Here is a 20,475-nt window from a genome sequence, read left to right as displayed (position 1 = left end):
TCGCCCAACGGACCATCTTCACCTTTAAAGCCACTGGAGCCAAAGCCAAGAAACATCTGCTGAGCGTGCACTCATTGGTCAACCTGAGTTTGTAGCTGTGAAATGTATGAAAAATCCCCAATCAATTAGGACACGGTTACTTTTCTTGTACTCCGCGCGTTACGTGTCTTAAATTTGGTTCTCTCCAGCTTTATGTTGGAAGCCTTCTGCCCCTTAAAAGCCCGCCAAGTCCATGGAGTTCTTACGATCCCGTTCAAAGGATGGAGCATGCGTACTGCAGCACTTGGACGACGTTGCTCCGGAAGGAGGCATGCGGAAAAAAGGCACGCGGTCCGGTTGCGCATGCGCACTGGTTTCTGGTGCTCGGGCGCTTGTTGCTGGCGGGTGAGTTCCTCGGCCGGCTTGTTTGGGACTCTGACATGGTTGGGGCGCGGGGATTTTGCATGGAGGTTGGCAAGAGGCTCTCCATCGAGGGCAATATCGGTAAGGGCTGGGGAGAGGCTTAATGCTTTTTGCAATGGCTCCTTTGTACAGGTCAATGCATTATGCAAGTACCCAGAGGCATCTTTTTTTTTTGAGCACTGGCCTTTGGCGTTGGGAAGAGAGGTGCGGGGGGAAGGGAGTGTCGTTTTGAAGAGATCTGAAACAAACCCCTTTCCGGGGCTCGGTCGTTATGCCAACTAATTCATTTCGGCAACCAAAATCCCGTTTGAGCGCACCACTGGAAGATGCGCAGATTCAGGTGTGGGCATATCAGTGGGAGAAAATAGTTGTGGCGATCCCTTACTTTGGTGTAGTGACTTATTGCGCATTCGAAGTGATTTACGGATATGATTTCAGTGGTTCTTGCCTCAGGTTTATATGGCTGTAACTACAAGACTGAGAAAACAGTGACTTGTGAGGCGAGATCTGAAACTTTCCACGCTGCAACTCATGACTTTGTCTTTTTGCTAACTTTCTGTTGGCTGTTGAAATGTCTAAAGCAGAGACGCAGGTTAACGGATGTATATGTTTCTTTGTTTCACAGCTGTAGGGAAGTCCACATTTGTAAGGCTGCTCAAAAAGGCATTCCCAGGATGGCACATGACTTCAGAACCGGTTTCCAAATGGCAGAATGTTCAAGCTGCTCAATGCACTCAGGTGAGAATCAAAGTCCAAAATTATCAAAGCTTGTGAACTATTCTACTGATATACTGGTGGGTTTTAGTAGGAATACAAGCCTAGGAGTGGCACAGATGTCTTCTACTGGTGGAGTAATTCTGAACAACCTAAAAGCTTACTGCTGTGCCAGAGCAGTGGTTCTGGTAACAGAGACCAATTTTGGATCTTGTACTACTTTTTGTATTATCAGTGGATCAACTATCCTCAAAGAGCTGAATGCAGCTAGTGCACAAGAATAGTGCTGGAGTAACATGTTCAGTGTTAACTGTTGTGACAAAACTGCAACCAGTTATTTTTGGGTTGGCACATCCATCAGTTGACTTGCCAGGCACTGATGCCAGGATATGGAATAGTAATGTATAGATATCAGTATAACTTTTAAATTTCATTTTTGTGGCAAACTTGGCAACATAGCACTGCTTCACATTTTTCACACCTGCTGCTCCCAAGCAGGCAGAACTGGCCTTCTTCACCAGACTGTTTTTTAAATAGTTGCTTTTATTTGGCTTCTGTTCCATTTAAAATTTATTCTTTCTTTGTAAATTGAACCTGTGAAACACTTCTAGAGTCCCAGGATGAAAGTTAGCAAGAAGAATTGTCAGGGAATTGTTAATCTTCCCTGTTAAAAACTGTAATAATTCATTCCAGTTGCTAAAAAAGTCAATTTCATTGTTTCACAATAGCTGTTTAATAAGCTTATGAAAATATGTATTGTTGAAGGCTTTCACGGACGGAATCACTGGGGTGTTTTGGGGTTTCTGGGCTGTATGGCTGTGTCCCAAGAGCATTTTCTCCTGAGGTTTCACCTGCATCTGTGGCTGGTCATCTAGAGGGATATGTGGAAAATACTTTATCACAGCATGGCTAAAATGGTTCCTCCTAGTGCAGCCTGTCCCACCTCAGAGCCATCCCTTTTATGTTTTTCCCTGCTTAATATTGTAGGAAAGCTTATTCGTAAAGTATATTTCTAATTTTCCATCAGGCCTTGTCTTCTCAGAGTTTTGGGAACTTGCTTCAGATGCTCTATCAGGAGCCTTCTCGATGGTCCTACACATTCCAGACGTACTCATGTCTGAGCCGGCTCAAAGCACAGCTGCAGCCTCTGCCAGTGAATACCCAAGAATTTGTGCAGATTTTTGAGAGATCTGTGTACAGTGACAGGTGTGGTATCAGAACACTGTTCCTTATCCCTATTGGCTGCAGCGCAGCATATAATACTTCGCATCTAATTCAATAGGTTTGGAGGGTAGTTCTCCTATTTATTTAAAAATATGTATAAATTAAGCTGTCATCCTAGAGAAAGTAAAATGTGCCTGTAGAGGATTGTATTATTCCAATATTGTTCAAACAATCTGCCTTTCAACAAACGTATATTTTTTTTCTGTTGGTTGGTCTTTCAAGATTCAGTCATTTTTGTTGAAAGAACTGCAGCCCATCAGAGGTGGTTCAGAAGACAATTGCTACATCATTGCTTCAGAGAGCCAGGGTGGTGTAGTGGTTAAGAGCAGGTGGATTCTAATCTGGAGAACCGGGTTTGATTCTCCATGCCTCCACCTGAGTGGCAGAGGCTTATCTGGTGAACCAAATGTGCTTCCGTACTCCAACATTCCTGTTGGGTGACCTTGGGCTAGCCACAGTTCTTTGGAACTCTCTCAGCCCCGCCCACCTCATAAGGTGTCTGTTGTGGGGAGAGGAAGGGAAAGGAGCTTGTAAACCACCTTGAGTATCCTTACAGGAGAGAAAGGTAGGGTATAAATTCAAACTCCTCCTCCTCTTCTTCCCCTCCTCCTCCTCCTCCTCCTCCTCCTCCTCCTCCTCCTCCTCCTCCTTTCTTCTTCATGTCATATAAGTTTTGTGTCACCCCTCGCAATAATGGTTTAAAATAGCTGCAAAGCCCTGATTCATGATCTAGTGGGATGTCATATTCCATCATGTTTCTGGTAATGTTTCAAACTTGTTTCGAGAAATACTCTCTTAATCAGCATCTCCAAACTAAATGAAAGCTTCATATAATCTTTGTACTCTGTCTAACTGGGTTACTCATATACAGTTATAGCTTATGAACTGTAAGGTCATGATTAACAAACTGTAAGGTCATGATCAGCCCTTATTTTAATGCTTTCAGTTGAGAAGCACAATCCATTAATTGCTACTTAGTGATATGTTGTTCCATAGTATATTTGAATGAAATTGCCTGTAGTATAATTTCCTTTAAAAGAATTCATGAAAACATTTACCAGCTTTTGAGACAAATTGATAGAGCAATGGTAGAATGACAGCACCAGCAGCTTGAGTCAACATGCCATATGAGTCAGTTGATATAGGTGCTTCAAACAGGCGGGGAGGTAATCGAAATAATGTAATTTTAAAAACCCTCTTCACTCTAACGTTCATTAAATTCCTTGACTCATTCTTTGTGACAAAACAGGAAAAGTGATGACATTCTTCTGTTATTCTATCAAGCTGGGGTTTTTTTTCACGAATCCTTTTAAACCAAACTATACTATAAGCAATTCCAATTCAAACTTTCCATGGAACAACATATCCCTATGTAGCAATGGATGGATTGTGCTTCTCAATTGAAAGTATTAAAATAAAGGCACATAAATGACCTTTACAGTCATTACCAGTTCATAAGCTATAACTGCATCAGGAGCAACCTGAGTAGAGAGAATTCAAATGTTATATAAAGATGAGTGTCTCAAGTAAGAAATGCTACACAAACCCTTGCTCTGTTTGCGTATTAAAGCCACACTTGAATATGCAGAGGACTTTACTGTCATAATTTTAATTACATGCAGCTTATTAGCAAGGCATGCAAGGCTGATGAACCACCTATCTCTGACTGAAGCCTTTTCAAAGATTTGCATAGGAGCCCTATTAGCAGACAGTTTCCAAATGTCCTTCTCCCACAATAGCTGTTCTACCTGTATTCTGCAGTAGAGTTTATTCCCAATAATGTGAGGCACTGGAGAGGACTTGGAGGCTTGACTTGCATCCTAGACACTGCAGTTGAAACTTCTGAGATCCTTGTGGTCCTTTAGTATACATGACAGCATGGAAAAGCATTTCTACAACTGAAAAGGTTTTAAAACTGCTGCAGAAGTTTTCAGTGAGTAAGGTAGGGCTCACAGGAGAAAGATAACCCGCTTAAAGGCTTACTGCATTGAGGTACCACCATTTTTCTCTCACCTCGTTTTTTTTATTTTGTGGGGGGGGGGACTGGTGAAGATGGGAGAGATAAACTTATAACTTAAAGATGCGAGTTCTGTGTTGCAGCTTGTGATTAGAGATGGTTCCTGGGTCTGAATTGTTTATCTTATTAGGTTTGTATACCGTCCCTATACAGACTCGGGGCAGTTTACAGGCAGAATCCAGACTTGGGGGAGGGGGAGGGAGGGGTGGTATTTGAAGGTACTTGCTGAAGTGCCACAAGAGGGAAGGTGCAGGTCTGACTTTTGATTCATACAGATGCCAAAAACATCAGTGTAATTTGATGGCTTGACTTTGTTCAGCTGCATTGGTAAGATATTACTCTGGGGAAATTTAGTTGGTTTGTCCATCGCTTTTCTCCCCCCCCCCCCTCCCCCAGGTATGTCTTTGCAAAGAATCTGTTTGAGATTGGTCATTTGGCAGAGATTGAATGGATAATTTACCAAGATTGGCACACCTTTCTCCTTCAAGAATTTGGGGACAGAGTTGCGCTCCATGGCTTCCTTTATCTCCGGGCACCTCCTGAGGTAATCATGAAAAAGCACCCAGAGATTGTTCTGCATGTGTATTTACTGCATTTTAGTGACTACTTTTCCTTGAGGGAGATAATAAAAGTAATACAAATTGCTTTCTGGTCTCTCTCAATACACAGAGAAGTCTTCACAAGAATTTTTAGTGTTTATCATTGTTCTCCTGCTCAAAGAGACTCAAAGACACTTGCATCAAATACTGTATTGAAACTACAGGAGACTGCAACTTCACTCACAGGCTGTCAAAAGCATGTCAGAAAAACTCTTTGCAGAGCCACTGAAATCTTTGCAAGGATAGAGCCTATCTCACATTCTGAGGAAGTTGTGTGCTGTGATTTGTCAGTGGAAAGTGGAGAGTGAGGAGGGTACAAACGTCACCCTTCTTTCCTCTTCTGCAAGTGGAGTTGTGCTGACTGAAGAAGGAGGAGAGAGTGACTTTCCCCCTTCTCGGGTCAGCTCCTAAACTCCCAGGACTCATGTCATCCATTTGGGTCCATTTATGCCAGGAATCAACTTTGCTTGTGTCAGTGGAACCTCTGAGGGGAGCAGAGCATGGGAAAGACTGCTGATCCTTGGACTCCCATCTGTTCTGTCTCATGGATTGCCACCTTCTCTGTCTTGTCCTATCCCCACTGCTCTCAGACTGCTCTTGTATTAAGGCTAGCTCAGACCATCCTTCGTACAGCCTGAAAACCTTTTCTGTTTGGTTTTCTGCTTCAGTTCTTGCTGCTGTTTAATCTCATTCTCTATGCATCTGAACTAGGGTATCAGAGATGCATAGTGAATGAAATTATATATATTTAAAGTCACCGTTCTGTTTCTGTTTAGGCCATGAGGTGTGGCAAAAAACTAGAGTGTTATTTCAGCTCTGAACTTCCTGGACTGAACTGAAAAGCTGAGTTGAATAGCATGACTACGATGCAAATGATGGTGTCAGTCTATTCTCACCTCTATTCCACAAGGCTGACTTAACTATTCATCATCTTCCAAATGTTCTCATTCCATTGGTACTGGAGACGTTAATCAGTCTGGACTAGGGTTGGGGCCTCTTGGCTGAGACATCAGGCTTTCCTCTGGGGTCTTATTCTCTGGGACCAGTAAAATTAATGTTGCTTTTGTCCAGCTGCAAGTTTTGTGTAGATCATCACCACCACCATATGATTTAGGCATGTCAAACCAAATGTGTCATTTTCCTAACTTTGTAAAATAATTCCCAAACTATGTTCTATAAGAAACATATTACATAAAAGATTCTTGAGAGCTCACATTATCTATGCACAATGAAGTCGGCCAACTGCACAGTTCATTCTGGCTCTATCTCTTTCCGGTCAGCTTCTGTTGGGGACTGATAACATTGTGATGTGCCTGCATCAGGTGTGATTCTGTCATTTAATTACTTTCCCCCCACAGTTGAATACAGTTTTGTTTAGGAGTGCACTGTTTAGTTTTTATTTATTGGCAGTCCTGAGATTTTAATTGTGTTCTTTTAAGTTCCTTTTTATCATTGTTGATTTACATCGTACGTCACCTTGATTTCCACTTAGTAGAAAGGCAGCTAATAAGTATTTTAAATAAAGTAAGTTAAAGTGAGTAGCTTCACAAGTGAAGTATGTCTCCACACTCAGCTAGGACTGCTGACTTTGAGGCAATGAAGGACTGGTAAGCAAACACTCCTTTTCTCCTTTCAGGTATGCCTAGAGAGGCTGCGCCGAAGAGCAAGGCCTGAAGAGAAAGAGATCCAGCTGTGCTATCTAGAGCAGCTTCACTCTCAGCATGAAAACTGGCTCCAGACAAGAAACACAGAGTGAGTAGCAGAACTGGGCTGGCGGCAGCCCACGTTCCTCTGAATGCACCAGCTGCTTCACCTGTGTGAAGATGCCAGAACTGCTGCCCTGTGCCTTATCTTCAGCTACTGAGGCATCTTCTGTAGTACCAAGTGGCAGCTCAGTGCTCTGACTCTTATCCACCAGACATCCTGGTTTTTTTCTGTCATGAGGTTTCATAACATACATGGGCAGAGCTTACTGCAAAGTGACAGTCACTTAAACTGCTACTATCTGCCACCATCTGCTGGTTTACCTGCTTGAATCTCTAAACAGGCTGCAAAAATACACTGTTTGCAGGCAACATGGGCTGTGAAAATTTCCTTTTGGTTCCATACAAATATCTCCCTGCTCCCTCCACTGCCAACACCCCAATCAGAAAACTACTGGGGTATAGTAATTAGTGTCACATTATTGCAGGGACTGGGGAGGCAGAGACCTGAATTAAAATCCCCGATCAGCTCATTGGGTGACCTTGGGCCCCTGGCACTCTTTCTCAGCCTCTGCTGTTGCAGTGTTGCTGTGGGAGGACATAAATGTAGGAGGTGAGAATCATGAATGTTGCTCAGAATAGAAGGGTACAGATGGGTCTCTTTCTTTTTTTCTTTTTTCATTTATAGCCCATCTTTTCTCTCTTGAGACTCAAAACAAAATTTAAAAACAGTGCCATCAGGCAGCAAGGATCTCCTGTAAACAATTCTGTAGCGTGCGAGCAACATTAAGAAAAAACAAAACACAAAGTGACTAAGGCACAATGATTCTATAATGCGGAAAATGATTAGCAAAGGTAGGGCACTGTGGAGTAAAAGGAAGGTAATGCATGCAGTAAAAACTGTAATAGACTACAATCCCTTTCCCTTATAAAGAATCCTTCTGAGATGTTCCATAATACATATTTCTCACCCCTTTGTAAAAATTCCCTTGTCTTCTGCATGTTCTGCAAAATTATAGAAGTGTGAGACCTTTTGATCTCCTTAGGTGGGAGCCACTTCAGAGATCTTGTTCATCAGCCACTGTTGGATCACTCTGAATGATCTTAGCATTGGGCCATTCTACCTTCATTTGTCATGTGTGAATCTGTCCAGTGTCTGCTTTCACTTCTCATGCTTTACTCCACACATAGAACCATGGAGTTAAACAAGACCACAAGGGCCATCAAGTCCAACCCCCTGCCATGCAGGAATAGACAAAGCACTCCTGGCAGATGGCCATCCAGCCTCTGTTTAAAAATCTCCAAAGAGGGAGACTCCACCACACTCCAAGGTTGCCCATCTCAGGACCTGCTCCAGCTTGCCAGTATCCACACATTATTCCAAGTGAGGTCTGACCAATACAGAAAAGAGTGGTACTGTTCTACTCCTGTTGATGCAGCCCAGAATTGCATTGGTTTTCTTGGCTGCCATGTCACATTGCTGACTCTTTTCAGTTTGTGGCCAACTAAGACTCCCAGATCCCATTCATATGTACTGTTGTCAAGGTAGGTGTCACCCATCCTATATCTGTATGTTTCACTTTTTTCTGCCTAAGTGTAGTATCTTACATACCTGTGTTGAATTTCATTTTGTTGGTTTTGGCTCAGTTCTCTGATCAGTCCAGGTCATTTTGAATTCTGACCCTGTCCTCTGGGGTATTAGCTACCCCTCCAAATTTAGTGTCATCTGCAAATTTGATTAGTGTGCCCTCTATTCCATCATTCACGTCATTGATTAAAAATATTGACTAGAACTGGGTCCAGAACCCTGTGGCACCCCAGTAGTCGCTTCTCTCCAGGATGAGGATGAGCCATTGGTGAGCACCCTTTGGGTTTGGTCAGTCAACCAATTAGAAACTCATCTAACAGCATTGTTTAGCCCACATTTTACTAGCTTGCTTGCAAGAATATCATGGGAGATTTTGTCGAGGCCTTATTGAAGTCAAGATATGCTACATCCACAGCATTCCCTTCATCTATCAAGCTTGTCACTCTATCAAGAAAAGAGATAAGATAGTCATGACTTGTTTTTGAGATACCCATGTTGACTTTTAATGATCACAGCATTCCCTTCCAATTGCTTACAGACTTTCTATTTAATGATATGCAGTAGAATCTTTCCTGGTATTGATAGGCTGACTGGGTGATCCTCTTTTTTCCCTTTTTGAAGATGGAGACAACATCCATCTAGTCTGCTGGGACTTCTCCTGTTCTACAGGAATTCTCAAAGATTATTGGAAGTGGTTCTGAGATTACTTCTGCCAATTCTTTTAATACCCTGGGATGTAGTTCATCAGACCATGGATATTTGAATTCATTTAAAGTAGCCAGGTGTTCTCATTTATTACTTGTTGCTGTTTCAGGATTCATTTTGAAAACCTAAGAAATGCTCCAGTCTTGGTTCTTGATGTTGCCAAGGATTTTGAGAATGACACAAAGGAGCAGAGAAGACTTGTGAGTCAGGTAAGAACATTCTGATTTCTGCTATAAAAACTTGTATATTCTTAAGTCCAGCCCAGCAATTTTCCATTTGCCTGCCTTTTTTTATTCCTGAAAGTGAATGTGATTTCAGATCTTCATACACAAAACTCTGGATGCCTTTTACTTTTTCCACAGGTGGGCACTTTTATAAAGAGCCTCTCCTCTAAAACTTTGCCTTCTGCTTCTGCTGCCACTTCCTAGCTCAGGATCTTGTTCCACAAGCAGATGACCCTGAACTGCAGCCCATCAAGAGACCAAGTGAAAACCTTTCTCAATACTAGAAGGTAAAAACCAGCAACCAATAGGTTAATGATATTCCCAGGATGTTTGGAGTTAAGACTACTGAAAAACCCTCCCGTACCACCAAGGGTTTGAAGTTGTTCACGGGACCAGTTCCATCAGAACATATGGAGATGCAAATGGTGACAGGCAAGGAGAGGCTGGTTGCATTTCTGCATGGCCTGGCCCAGGTCCAAGATGGTACCCAGTCCTCTATTCTGGCTTTTAAGGGACTTTAAAGTGTGCTTTCACTTGGTATGGGCCTGGCTTGGTACAGTCCAAAGTGAGAGCTTGCCTGCCTTTTTTACAGATTCCACCTTCCCCCAGAACTGACTTGTAGCATCAGCAGTGGTGATTCCCTTGCTGCAGTCTAGGACCTGTGTGCCCCCCATCAGCTCCTGCTTTTGTGTTTTTTTAAAAAGAGGAGCTTTCTATGTGCCCTTGTTTCTTGCTGCCCATTGTGACTTGATTGGTGGCTTATGGATTTCATCCATTAACTTCACTTTAAGTATTTTTTTCACCTTCTGTGCTTCTGATCTCTTGTGTTTCCAATCTCTTGTGCTTTCCTAGAAATTATCCTGAAAAGTGGTCCAATCAAACAATTCCTGGCTTCTGTGAATTTGTTGTTTTGTGTACTGAAAACCCTCAAACTGGGCTTGAGGTTAAAAGTAGATTGAAGCCAAAACATTTCAGAACACAATACACAGAATGTTGCAGAGTCAGCGTATTGTTGCTTTGCACTTGTGTAAAAGGCTTGTACAAGGCCTAAATCCAACATACCAGACTAGATCATGTGGCACTTTTGCACATCTTAGATGATACATGTCACATGTATTTGCCAGAACCATGTGAGTTATCAACTGTATCCCAGAATGTAATCTATAGTATTTGGAGTTCAAGGTTTCTGATTTCTGCTTGTTTCTTTGCCTGTCTGATCAATAAATTTGTTGCTACATTTGCACTTAAAGGGCTTGTATGGCCCCATCTAGGAATTTACTGACAGTTTGAAAGGTTAAATAAAGCAAGATTACTGGACCCTACATTTTGGAGAAGTGATGAATAGCTGAGCAGATGCACAATGAGAATAACTGCTGGAGATCTGATTGAGCTCATAACTATGCTTCCCTGAGCAGAGTTGCACCTCTCTAATCCTGCTGATTTCAACCAGCTTAGAAGGGTGTAACTATGCATAAAATGGCACTATAAGCTATATACTCTTCTAAGATCAGTTGTATTTGGTGACATTAGTACCTACAGCTATAGCAGAAAGAATAGTCCAAAAGTGCCACTTTTGAGTGTTCTACATATAACTGTTCTTCAGTTCCTGTAACTGCTATGTAGTGAAGTCAAATGCCTGGTTACTTTTAATGATATGATCAGGGCTTTCTCCTATAGTTACACCTTTGCAATACAATTTGTCCTAACTGTATGAGTAAAAGGTATACTGCCCAGAATGGGCAAAAACAGCCATCTTCATGTAATGTGTAAATCCATCCTAAAATTAATGTGTGCATTCCAATTTAAACTTGACCCTCCAGGTTGAAAGAAAGGCTTAATTTTATAGATAGTTTCAAACGCTATATTGTAAGGTACAAACTCACTTTTTAGGGTTGGTGCACAGTAAAACCCCTTGTAGATGCTGTGTTTCTTCTAAATTAACAAAATATGTTTAAATTAATAAAATTAATAACTGAAAAGATTTGTGTATATAATTATTGATGTGCAAGGTAGGGACAGGGTTAGGAAGTACAATTCCTCATGGAAACCAAGTTTGTGCTGTGTAACAGAGGCGGGGTTTGCTGCTGATAGAAGTTCCCCCTGTACATTTAAGGCTCAAGTGGTTATTTCTTAGGAGTTCTAGCTAACTCACTGGATCTAGACACTATTGTAACATGATTTATTTCAAATAAAGAAAACTGTTGTAATAATAAACTGGACCTGTGTGCTGGTTATCTGTGTAAAAGGTACAAATCTATTTGCTTAGGTAATGACAAACATTTCTGTTCATACTATGAGCTACATAAAAGTAATCAAAACAAATGTTTTTAAAACATTCTGTCTCTTTAGCGTTAGAATCTGGCCATACTCAAGAACACATAATCAGATATTGTTCTGAATCCAGTCCCCAGCCAGTGCATACATCCCCTGTCATTTGTAATGACATTTCTGCGTGTGAGCTTGCAAGATCAATCTTTCATTTCTAACTGTCTGGGAGGCTTTGCTGTGTCACACTGGAAATATCATTGGAACCTGTTTTTTAAAATAGTATGTATTTTTTTTAAAAAATGGTATGTTTTTAAAAATAGCATGACTTTCTTTGCCATTTTTAATGGTGTAGTTTTTACTTTGTAAGCTGCCTCAAGCAGGCCTCGGGAGAAGTGGTGTGTAAATTCTCTTAATAAATAAGTAATCATATTGTGGCTGGTTCGCTGTCACCCAACATCACCTAAGCTATAAACCCCTGCCTGGCATTCTACACAAGGGGCCTATGCAAGAGGGCTTGAAACATCTTTCTTTCCACCACTGCCCTCAAGCCTGGTGGAGAATTCTAGAAAACTTACATCAGTGATGCACAATGGCTCGGGATCCACATGTGGCTCTTTGATGTCACTTGTAGCTCTACTGAGTGTTGTTCCTCAACTGGCACCTGCCCCATTTTTTTCAGTTAAATGGCTAAGGCCTTTGCCTTGTGGTTGGCAGTTGATTCCCACCTTGAATTTACTGCTACTAGAAGAACAGATGTCGTAGGCAGACACTTATCAGAAGCAGTCCACAGTCGCTCCTGCATTTTAATGCACACCAGGATATCAAAGCACTGAATGCAGACAAGTGTAGCAGAGCCAAGTCAAAAGTACAACCCAAGGTCAAAACTGGGATTAAACAGGATCAGTGGTTTCGGAGTCAAAATACAACATTGGTGCCACACCACAGCTTAGTTTCTAGCTTCTTATGTGCTAAGTACTCCACCCACCAGTATAAATCCCATACAGCTGGGTTGCCTCAATCTGGCTCCTGAAAACACTTCTCACTGACACCAGCTCACCCCAGAGCTGCTAATCAGCTGCTGCATCTCCTCTCCTGTAAACTAGTCTGTGCTTCTTCCGTCACTCACAGGGCTCTGGAGATGGAGGGGGTGAGCAAGCTGGCACTAAATCTTCTGTATCTAGCTTGAGGTCAGGAGGCTGGGAAGTCTCAGGGCTTGAGCCCAGCTGCGGCTCAAGTCTGTGGGCTCTATCTGAGCTTCTGAGTCTGGTCCTTCAGGGGCTACTGGAGGCTCAGGATCTGCAGGCTTTGCCTGGAACTCTGGGACCAAACCTGTGCAATCTCCCATATTTGATTCCTCATCCAAGGAGTCCCTAGTTGTGCTGGGCTGGGTCATAACAACAGGTAAGCTGTGAGCCTCCCTGTGGTGCAGGCCTCATACTAGGGTTAGAAGTAAATGTGGCTCTTTTAGATTATAATAAATGCACAAATGGCCCGCTGTACATTGGCTTAGGTGTACTGTGTATGTGTTTGCTTGGCTGTAGTAAAAGGTACGGCATGGCTTTTGTTTAGCTTTGGAATCGGGACTCATGTAATCCCATGTTTTGGTTTGTACCCACTATACCCTCCAATTTGTCCCTGAAATGCTGATATCAATGACTTTTCTTCATCCTCCCCTTTGGTTCTGTACAATATTTAGTTATAAAATACTAAATCCTGCCATTCTCCCTATTCAAGGGGGCTCATAACAGTTCATATGCAACAATTTTATCCTGGTCGGCTTCCATTTGGTTACCATCTTCGTTAATTAAGTTATAATGTTGGATCTTTTGCCTACTCTCTAAATTAATATTCTTCAACCTTTTCTGAGATCGAGACAAAAAAAAGTGTGAAGCATTCTGCTATGGACATGAAACAGGCCTGGCTCAGACCAATATGAGGGAGGCATGTTTCATTTTGACTTCTTTGGTGGAAGATCAGGCTATATGTCATTAATATCCATGCAACTCAGGATGGGTAGCTGGCAAAATGAATGGGTCACTAGGAACTCATATTCAGGCAAGTAAGGTAGGCAGCCCTTTGATAGTGAAACTTAAGTTGCAGCCCCCTGTGCATATTTATTTATTTATTTATTTATTATACTTATATACCGCCCTCCCCCGGAGGGCTCATATGATGTGTAATGTGGTCCTGTGGCAGAGTGCCACCCAGCAGGCTTGTGACAGAAAGTCCCAACCGATCCCAGTTTTCTGTCACAGGTACTGGTCTAGTACAGGGGTAGGGAACCTGCGGCTCTCCAGATGTTCAGGAACTACAATTCCCATCAGCCCCTAGCAGCATGGTCAATTGGCCATGCTGACAGAGGCTGATGGGAATTGTAGTTCCTGAACATCTGGAGAGCCGCAGGTTCCCTACCCCTGGTCTAGTACATAGGCAACCTCCCTTCCTCACTCACAGGCCTGATAAGCCCTCTCAAGGGACTGTGTCCAGCCCCCAGGCCGCATATTTGACTGACCCTGCTCTAGATAGCTCTGGCTAGCCCACGAGCCCTACCTCATCAGATCTTGGAAGCTAAGCAGGGTCACCCCTGCTTATTATTTGGATGGGTGACCAACAAGGACATTCTGAGTCACAACGCAAGGCAGTGTTGCCTTGAAAACCCTATGAAATTACCATAAATTGGCTGTGCCTTGATAGCAAAAAAAACACTATAAGGTAGCTTCATATGGCCATTCATGGCAAAAAGAAAATCTGGAGTGGATAAACTGGTCTATCTTTTTCCCTCTCCCCAAACAATGAGTTGATTTCAAAAGCGTGATGCGCTATTCCACTTTGTTTTGAGCTAGGCCGGGCCCCATGATAGAGCCTTTGGATCATGCAATAATAATAAAGAACAGATGGCTCCCTTGGTTAACTGTACAGGTGCTGTCATAGGGAGATGACAGCTAGCAATTAGCCCTTCTGTGGGATTACTTGGAGGATGAGTTGAAAAATCGAATGCAAGATTTATTTTGTCCTCCCAGGCTATGTGTGGTGGTTGTGCTATGCTAGAATATGATCAATCTCAAGGCACCGCTTTGCTACTGATAAAAAGATAGTCTACTTGTGCTTCCCACCACGGCTGATGTCATCAGGATTTCTACCTGCTCTAGTGATACTGTAACATGGCTGCTTTTATCCCTCCTTGGAGAGGAGGAATATATGAGTGTGTGCAAATACAGGAAGTTGAAGGGTGGCCTTTTGCCAGCAAGAATTCTGCAACCGTGGAAATGGATAAAGTTTCCTTCTATTCCCACACTGTTTTTCTCTTCCTTGATAGAGTAATCACAGAGGCTGCATTTGCAAAAGAAGAAAACGGTCATTTAAAGTAAACATGGAAGCAACCATAATGTATAGATTTCACAGAAGTGGGAAATCTGTGTCTGGTTTGCACCTCTTCAGAAGGTGTGTTCTGCTCTTTGTCATTGCAACATCTGTGCAGCTTTAAAAAAAAATTGAATCTGAATTTGTAACACGCTTTCAACAAAAGAGTCAGGAAAGAGCAGAACATGGCCTGTTCCACAAGGAGACTGACCCTTTGCTTTATCCTCGAGATGGGAAAAGAGGTGTTACAGTGAAGCTGTCTACAGTTGTTTCAGAATTATCATGCAATGCAGTGAACTGTGGCAACATTAGATTTTGTTCATCTCTGTGTCTCCTGGACTAAAAGGATTACGGAATGTTGTATAAAAATGGTGAAATTGACTGCACTGAAGCACTGGGAATCCTGCTGGCATCTAAGCTTGTGTTATATTGAGAATAAGATGATGAACTAGCCATTTTCTGAATAAAACTTGTGTAAATGTACTTACTGTATTAATGTTGTATTTTTCTAAATACACCTGAACTATGTATAGCTTGCCTGTTTGTACAAGAGAAATCTGAGGAATCATTAAAATAGATAAGAACACTGAAAAATAACAAATTATACCTCAAATTGAATAGAAATTTTGTTCTTTCAGTATCAAATGTAGGATTAGCAAAACAGTATGGTAAAAGACTCCCTGAATTTAAGGCAGTGTTAAGTGATTATCTTCACCCATCCACTTCAGTCTGGTGTCATTGGAAGTTTGGTTGCTGCTAGCTAGTAACAATTCTATGTATTCCCTACTGATTGGAAGAATAGTCTATTCCAGTGGTGGCGAACCTATAGCACGGGTGCCAGAGGTGGCACTCAGAGCCCTTTCTGTGGGCACACGTGCACAGAGTTCATCATGTGGAGGGGGCAGAAAATCACACACACACCCCACACACATCTAGGCTAGCCTGGGCACAATCCTTTACCTGGGAGTAAGCTTGGTTGCTAGCAATGGGGCTTGCTTCTGAGTAAACCCTCCTAGGGTCATGATTCACCCATTCGAAGTGTTGCACAGTTGCTTCACCAAGCTTAGTCCGAGTAACGTGTGCCATGGCTCCAACCGTTTTTTCTAAACTAAAACCTCAGTATTCAGGTTAAATTGCCGTGTTGGCACTTTGCGATAAATAAGTGAGTTTTGGGTTGCAATTTGGGCACTAAGTCTCAAAAATGTTCACCATCACTGGTCTATTCGGTTTTAATGGCAGATATAGGGTGCAATATAAGGAATAACCAGCCTTTTCAGATTTTTTTGGTTGCAGAGATATAAAGGGTTCATATTTTCTATATCTCTGCAATGAACAAGCTATACCCTGTTCCACAGAAAGATGATAGTAGAGTTGTACATTCCTCCACCACAGAAGACAACATGCTGGGCCTTCTTTGTTGTAGAATGCTTGGCCAGGGTCTTAGTGCAATACCTTAACCTGCTCCCCTCATCCATTTGAAAGTAAAAATACATTTTGGCATAAATGCTCTTGTATCAAAGTACCAAGTTCAGTAATGCACAAAACAATGGTTTTGCCAAAGGCAGCGCATAAAATAATTCTCATATTATCGAAGGCTTTCATGACCGGAATCACTTGGGTGCTGTGTGGTGCTGTGTGGCATGATCCTCTGAAGATGCCAGCCACAGATGCAGGTGAAACGTCAGGAGAGAATGCTGCTAGAACACAGCCATACAGCCCGGAAACCACACAGCACCCAAATTCTCATATTCATTCAGGACAATATTCTAATGCAGAAACATACGACTTTTTCAACAGTTGCTCCTCAACTGACCGAATTTTCATCTTTCTGTGAAACAGAGTACAGGTGAGGGCAAGTGCTATCACATCACAGCAGACTTATAGCGGCGCTGGAGGTTTCTCAAGGCAAGAGCTGAACAGAGGTGTTCACACTGTCTGCCTTGCAGCCATGCACTTCCTTGGTGGTACTAACCAGGGCAGACCCTCTGGCAGCTGATGAGAATGTGCTAGCCGGAGCCAAATACGGGTCCGGATTGAAAGTTACTCATTTTTGCTGGGGATTGATAGCTGGCGCAATATGACGTTATAATGCTGTAAGTGTGTGTAGCACTTTACGGTTCCGGACAAACAAACTACCCCAAAAGAAAGCCTGGGGGAATGGGACGAGATTTGACTACAGCGTGAGTGCTCAGTGACGAGACTTGACGCCGTGTTGCAAAGAGGTTGTCACTGGAACGCTCCAAGCTGACTCCCCCTTTGTATCCACTTCCACCACTCTCTTGCATGTGTGAATGCATGGAGCCCAGGAAGCGCGCCTGTCCCGTGCCGGCCTCTCGCCTCTTGCTCCCAGGGACCGAAGTGCCACCAGCCAGCAGCCACCCCCGTGGGCTGGCGCCTGCCGAAAACTTGGCTCGTGGGGCCCCCTCTCCGTCTCCCGACCTGAGCGTGCAGAGGCGGGGGCCGCGCCCCTGTCCCTCCCAGGCTCTCGTGCGCGCTCGCCAGCCCCAGCCCAGCCCCCGCCCAGCCAGCCACCGAGGGGGAGGGCGCTGGAACGGGCTGCGGGCGGAACCTCCAGAACAAAGAGGCGGCGGCGGCGGCAGGAGCAACGTGCGCCTCCTGCGGGCCCCCAGCCGCCCGCCCCCTCCCTGGCCTTTCTCCTTCGCCCCTTCTCCATAGGGCAGGCCACCCACCCACCCCCCAGCCTGCAATAGGAGCGCGCTCGGGACGCCTCTCCCGCGGCTGGCCGTCCGTCAATGGCTCTTTGTGTCTTGTGGAGGGGGCGGGGGCGCTCGGGGGAATCTCCACGCGCTTTCTGAGGGGGATCGGCCCGGGGAAGTTCCGGGGAGGTGGGAGCGCGTGTCGGCAAAGCGATCCGGGGCTGCTCTCCGCGCAGCGACATCTGATGCGTCGACTGCAAACGGCGAGGAATTGTCCTTTGCTGAAGAGTCGGGCTTTAAAGTTTGCAGCCAATGCAGGAAGAGGCCGCCTCCCTGCTGGGCGAGTGGCACGTTTTGCTCTGAGGAGGTGGCGGCGGCGGGGCTGGAAGAATCCGCGCTTATTAATCTAGGGTTTGCAAAAGTTTTATTTTTCCTTCCGAGAAGGCCCCTTGCTGGGTTGGAGCTGTCTTTCAGTGCAGACTTAGATTGAACCGACTGAATCTGTTCCAGATTCACCCTACCTGAAGTTGTTTTTGTACCCGGAATGGTTTCTTCTCCAGGCGACATCTCGGACCTCTGTTGTCCTCAAGACCCCGCTGGTTGGGAGGGCGGCTCCTTGAGAAGAGAGCAAATATTAATGTGGGAACAGAGATGAAATTCAACAAGAGGGTGGTAGAGCAGTTGAGTCTTTTTATCTCAGAGCAGCCTGGACTCTTGAAGTGATTGAAAGTTATTTTTTAAAGCTGTTGACTGGAGGGGGGAGGGAGGGCTTTCCTTGAACCTAACAGTACACTATTTAAAGGCCTCTGTGCACTTTGCCAAGGCAGAGTCATGAAGAAGATTCAGTTTTTGTCACCTCTGAAGGATACCTGCCACTACCTGGACTATGATGAGATCCTGAGTAAGTCCAACGTGGACTTTCCTGTGGTGATGCGAGATGACAGCAGTGACATCGGGTCTGATGCGTCCACCCAGCCCCGGAAGAAACGGAAGCGCTGCAACCTCTGTGTCCCATGCCTGAGGACGGAAAATTGTGGAACGTGCACCCACTGTGTGAACCGTGCCACCAGCCACCAGGTCTGCAAGATGAGAAAGTGCGAGGCCTTGAAAAAGAAGAAGAAATCTGGGGGTCTGAAACAGGTAAATGTCCTTCATTTCTGAACATAAGGTGAAGGTGTGAAGAAAGTGCTTGTTTACACCCAGTAGCTGCTATCCATTCTATTGAATATATATTAATCTATTAAATCATTTAATTGGAGTGGTGTATCCAGGATCCTGGTCAGTGTCAGAGAGGAGCCTGTAGTATGACTCTCAGTTCGCACGCATCCTGAGTGGTGGTGTGATGAACATAGTGGAGAGAAATGCTGAACAGCCAGAGATTCTTTAGGAATTTCCATGACCTGTCAAAGTGTCACCTTCAGTGCTTAAAGGATGTGGTGTTTAAAGAGCAAACAAACCTGAGCAGTTGTCCACAAGAGAATAGAGTTTGAGAGCCTTTCCTCTGTGCCATTGTGGGTGCACCTATCAGATCGCGCTCTGCCTCATCAGTGTTCATGACTGTATGTTGCTGTCTGATCAGATGTGTAGGTTACTCATGCAGCATAACTACCAAAAGGACAGCTCTCCAAGAAATGTTTGGCTTTGTGTCTTACTGCCACGGTAATCAATGCAGACAGCTAGAAAACATTTATTCTGCTTTTTGGATGGATGCTGAAGTACCACAGCTTAGGTGCTTTGACAGACTCCTGGTAAGGCATTGATCTGCAATGGTGTGTTCTCACTGCAGAGATTGTCAGCCAAATGCACAGCACGTGTGTTCTCAATGCATCTGTACCTGTGTAGGGTGAGGATTGTATCTTTGCTTATCTCATTCCTTAATGATTCCTTTCTCAGTGACTCAGTGCTGAGTTGTGAGTCATCAAATGACATCTGCTTGTTCAGAAGTAATACAACCCTCCTGGGACTCTGCAGCTCCAGACCGCGGGTGGGGGGTTGCATGAGGGAAAAATCGCCACACATAGGAAGCCTTCTCTAGTAAGTGGGCACGGGCAGAGTGTTGGTAAGAAACTGGCCAAAGTGGTCCCTTCTAGCTTTACATTTTGGGGGAAAGAATGCCCTTAAGTAATTTCATCCCTAATTCTCCAGTGATGTGTTTATTAAGATGGAGTCTTCTATCTGACACTGTTGTTCTCTATAGGTCGTGAGGAGGTGAGAGAGATTTTAGATGTGTGATTTGGTATCTATCTGTGTTCAGGTGTGGCATTGAAAGGACTGTACCCAGAGGTGGGATCCAGCAGGTTCTCACAGGTTCCCGAGAGTAGGTTACTAATTATTTGTGTGTGCTGAGAGGGGGTTACTAATTGATGATTTTGCCACGTGATTTTTGCCTTAGTTACGCCCCTCCTCTCAGCAGTAGCGCTCAGAACTTGAAGCAGTCTAGCAGGAGGTGCACTGGCATGCGTGGCAGCCTGCGCCCTTAGCGTGCCTTCGCTATTTCCCGCCTTAGCGACCCGGCGCAGCCCGGCTGCATTCTCATGCCACACAGCCCTGCCTTACAAGGGAATGCCCATGCCCACTGGAATGCCCGGCCCCATGCCCCCCTCGGTTGTGCCTCGCCCCAGCCCCAGTAGGCGCTACAGCTTCACACGGTTGCATCCCACCACCATGGGAACCTGTTACTGAAATTTTTGGATTCCACCACTGACTGTACCATGTTCTTTTTTGAACCCATTCTTCACCCCTGATAGTGTGGACTGATGCCACTGAGAAGCAACATGTCTGAGGTGATCCAAAATGATGTGAAAGTTACTTTTGGCATTGATTGATTTGTGGTAGAGTCTTACAAACAAGTCATTGCTTGATGCTTCAGTCATGGAACAATTAACAACCTCTTTTAAATCGAACCTAGGAGTTATGCCTGCAGATATTTTCTCAACAGGCAGAATTGACCATTATGAGCAAAAATGCTGCCATTGGTATTGACAGGATTGTGCCAGAGCAGTGCAATTGGCTTG

At 44.1% G+C, this 20,475-nt stretch overlaps 2 protein-coding genes across 5 annotated transcripts in view; both read left to right on the top strand.

Annotated features, from left to right (window-relative positions):
• Window positions 1–332: 332 nt before the first annotated feature.
• Window positions 333–15,287, top strand: DGUOK (deoxyguanosine kinase). 4 transcript variants are annotated; one of them, XR_007245950.1, is made up of 8 exons: window positions 359–483; window positions 1,028–1,140; window positions 2,144–2,322; window positions 4,754–4,901; window positions 6,593–6,708; window positions 9,062–9,161; window positions 9,315–9,463; window positions 14,772–15,287. XR_007245950.1 is itself a non-coding variant. In XM_048513329.1 (7 exons), the coding sequence occupies exons 2-7, from the start codon at window positions 1,084–1,086 to the stop codon at window positions 9,378–9,380; spliced, it is 666 nt and encodes a 221-aa protein (XP_048369286.1). In that variant the 5' UTR covers window positions 333–384; window positions 1,028–1,083; the 3' UTR covers window positions 9,381–11,390. The 4 variants fall into 4 exon arrangements, 2 of the variants coding, with proteins under 2 accessions (XP_048369286.1, XP_048369284.1); XR_007245949.1 differs by having other exon boundaries at window positions 14,761–15,287; XM_048513329.1 differs by lacking the exon at window positions 14,772–15,287 and having other exon boundaries at window positions 333–384; window positions 9,315–11,390.
• A 2,138-nt stretch (window positions 15,288–17,425) lies between these two features.
• Window positions 17,426–20,475, top strand: part of TET3 (tet methylcytosine dioxygenase 3) — a 98,461-nt gene continuing 95,411 nt past the window's right edge. Inside the window, exon 1 of the mRNA XM_048511993.1 lies at window positions 17,426–18,601. Coding sequence (XP_048367950.1) covers window positions 18,293–18,601 — 309 coding nt within the window. The 5' untranslated portion in view covers window positions 17,426–18,292. The remainder of the gene's footprint in view (window positions 18,602–20,475) is intronic.

Source organism: Sphaerodactylus townsendi, linkage group LG12 (genome assembly GCF_021028975.2).
Source record: "Sphaerodactylus townsendi isolate TG3544 linkage group LG12, MPM_Stown_v2.3, whole genome shotgun sequence".
Lineage (NCBI taxonomy): Eukaryota > Metazoa > Chordata > Lepidosauria > Squamata > Sphaerodactylidae > Sphaerodactylus > Sphaerodactylus townsendi.
Note: the sequence above shows the minus strand (reverse complement) of the source record. Positions and strands in the feature narration are given on the sequence as shown.

Excerpts from the sequence above, each read along its gene's own strand:
- DGUOK (XM_048513327.1), top strand. The coding sequence starts at position 420 with ATGGTTGGGGCGCGGGGATTTTGCATGGAGGTTGGCAAGAGGCTCTCC. Across the intron at positions 484-1,027 it reads CTCCATCGAGGGCAATATCG|CTGTAGGGAAGTCCACATTT; the intron begins GTAAGGGCTGGG and ends TTTGTTTCACAG. Across the intron at positions 4,902-6,592 it reads ATCTCCGGGCACCTCCTGAG|GTATGCCTAGAGAGGCTGCG; the intron begins GTAATCATGAAA and ends TTCTCCTTTCAG.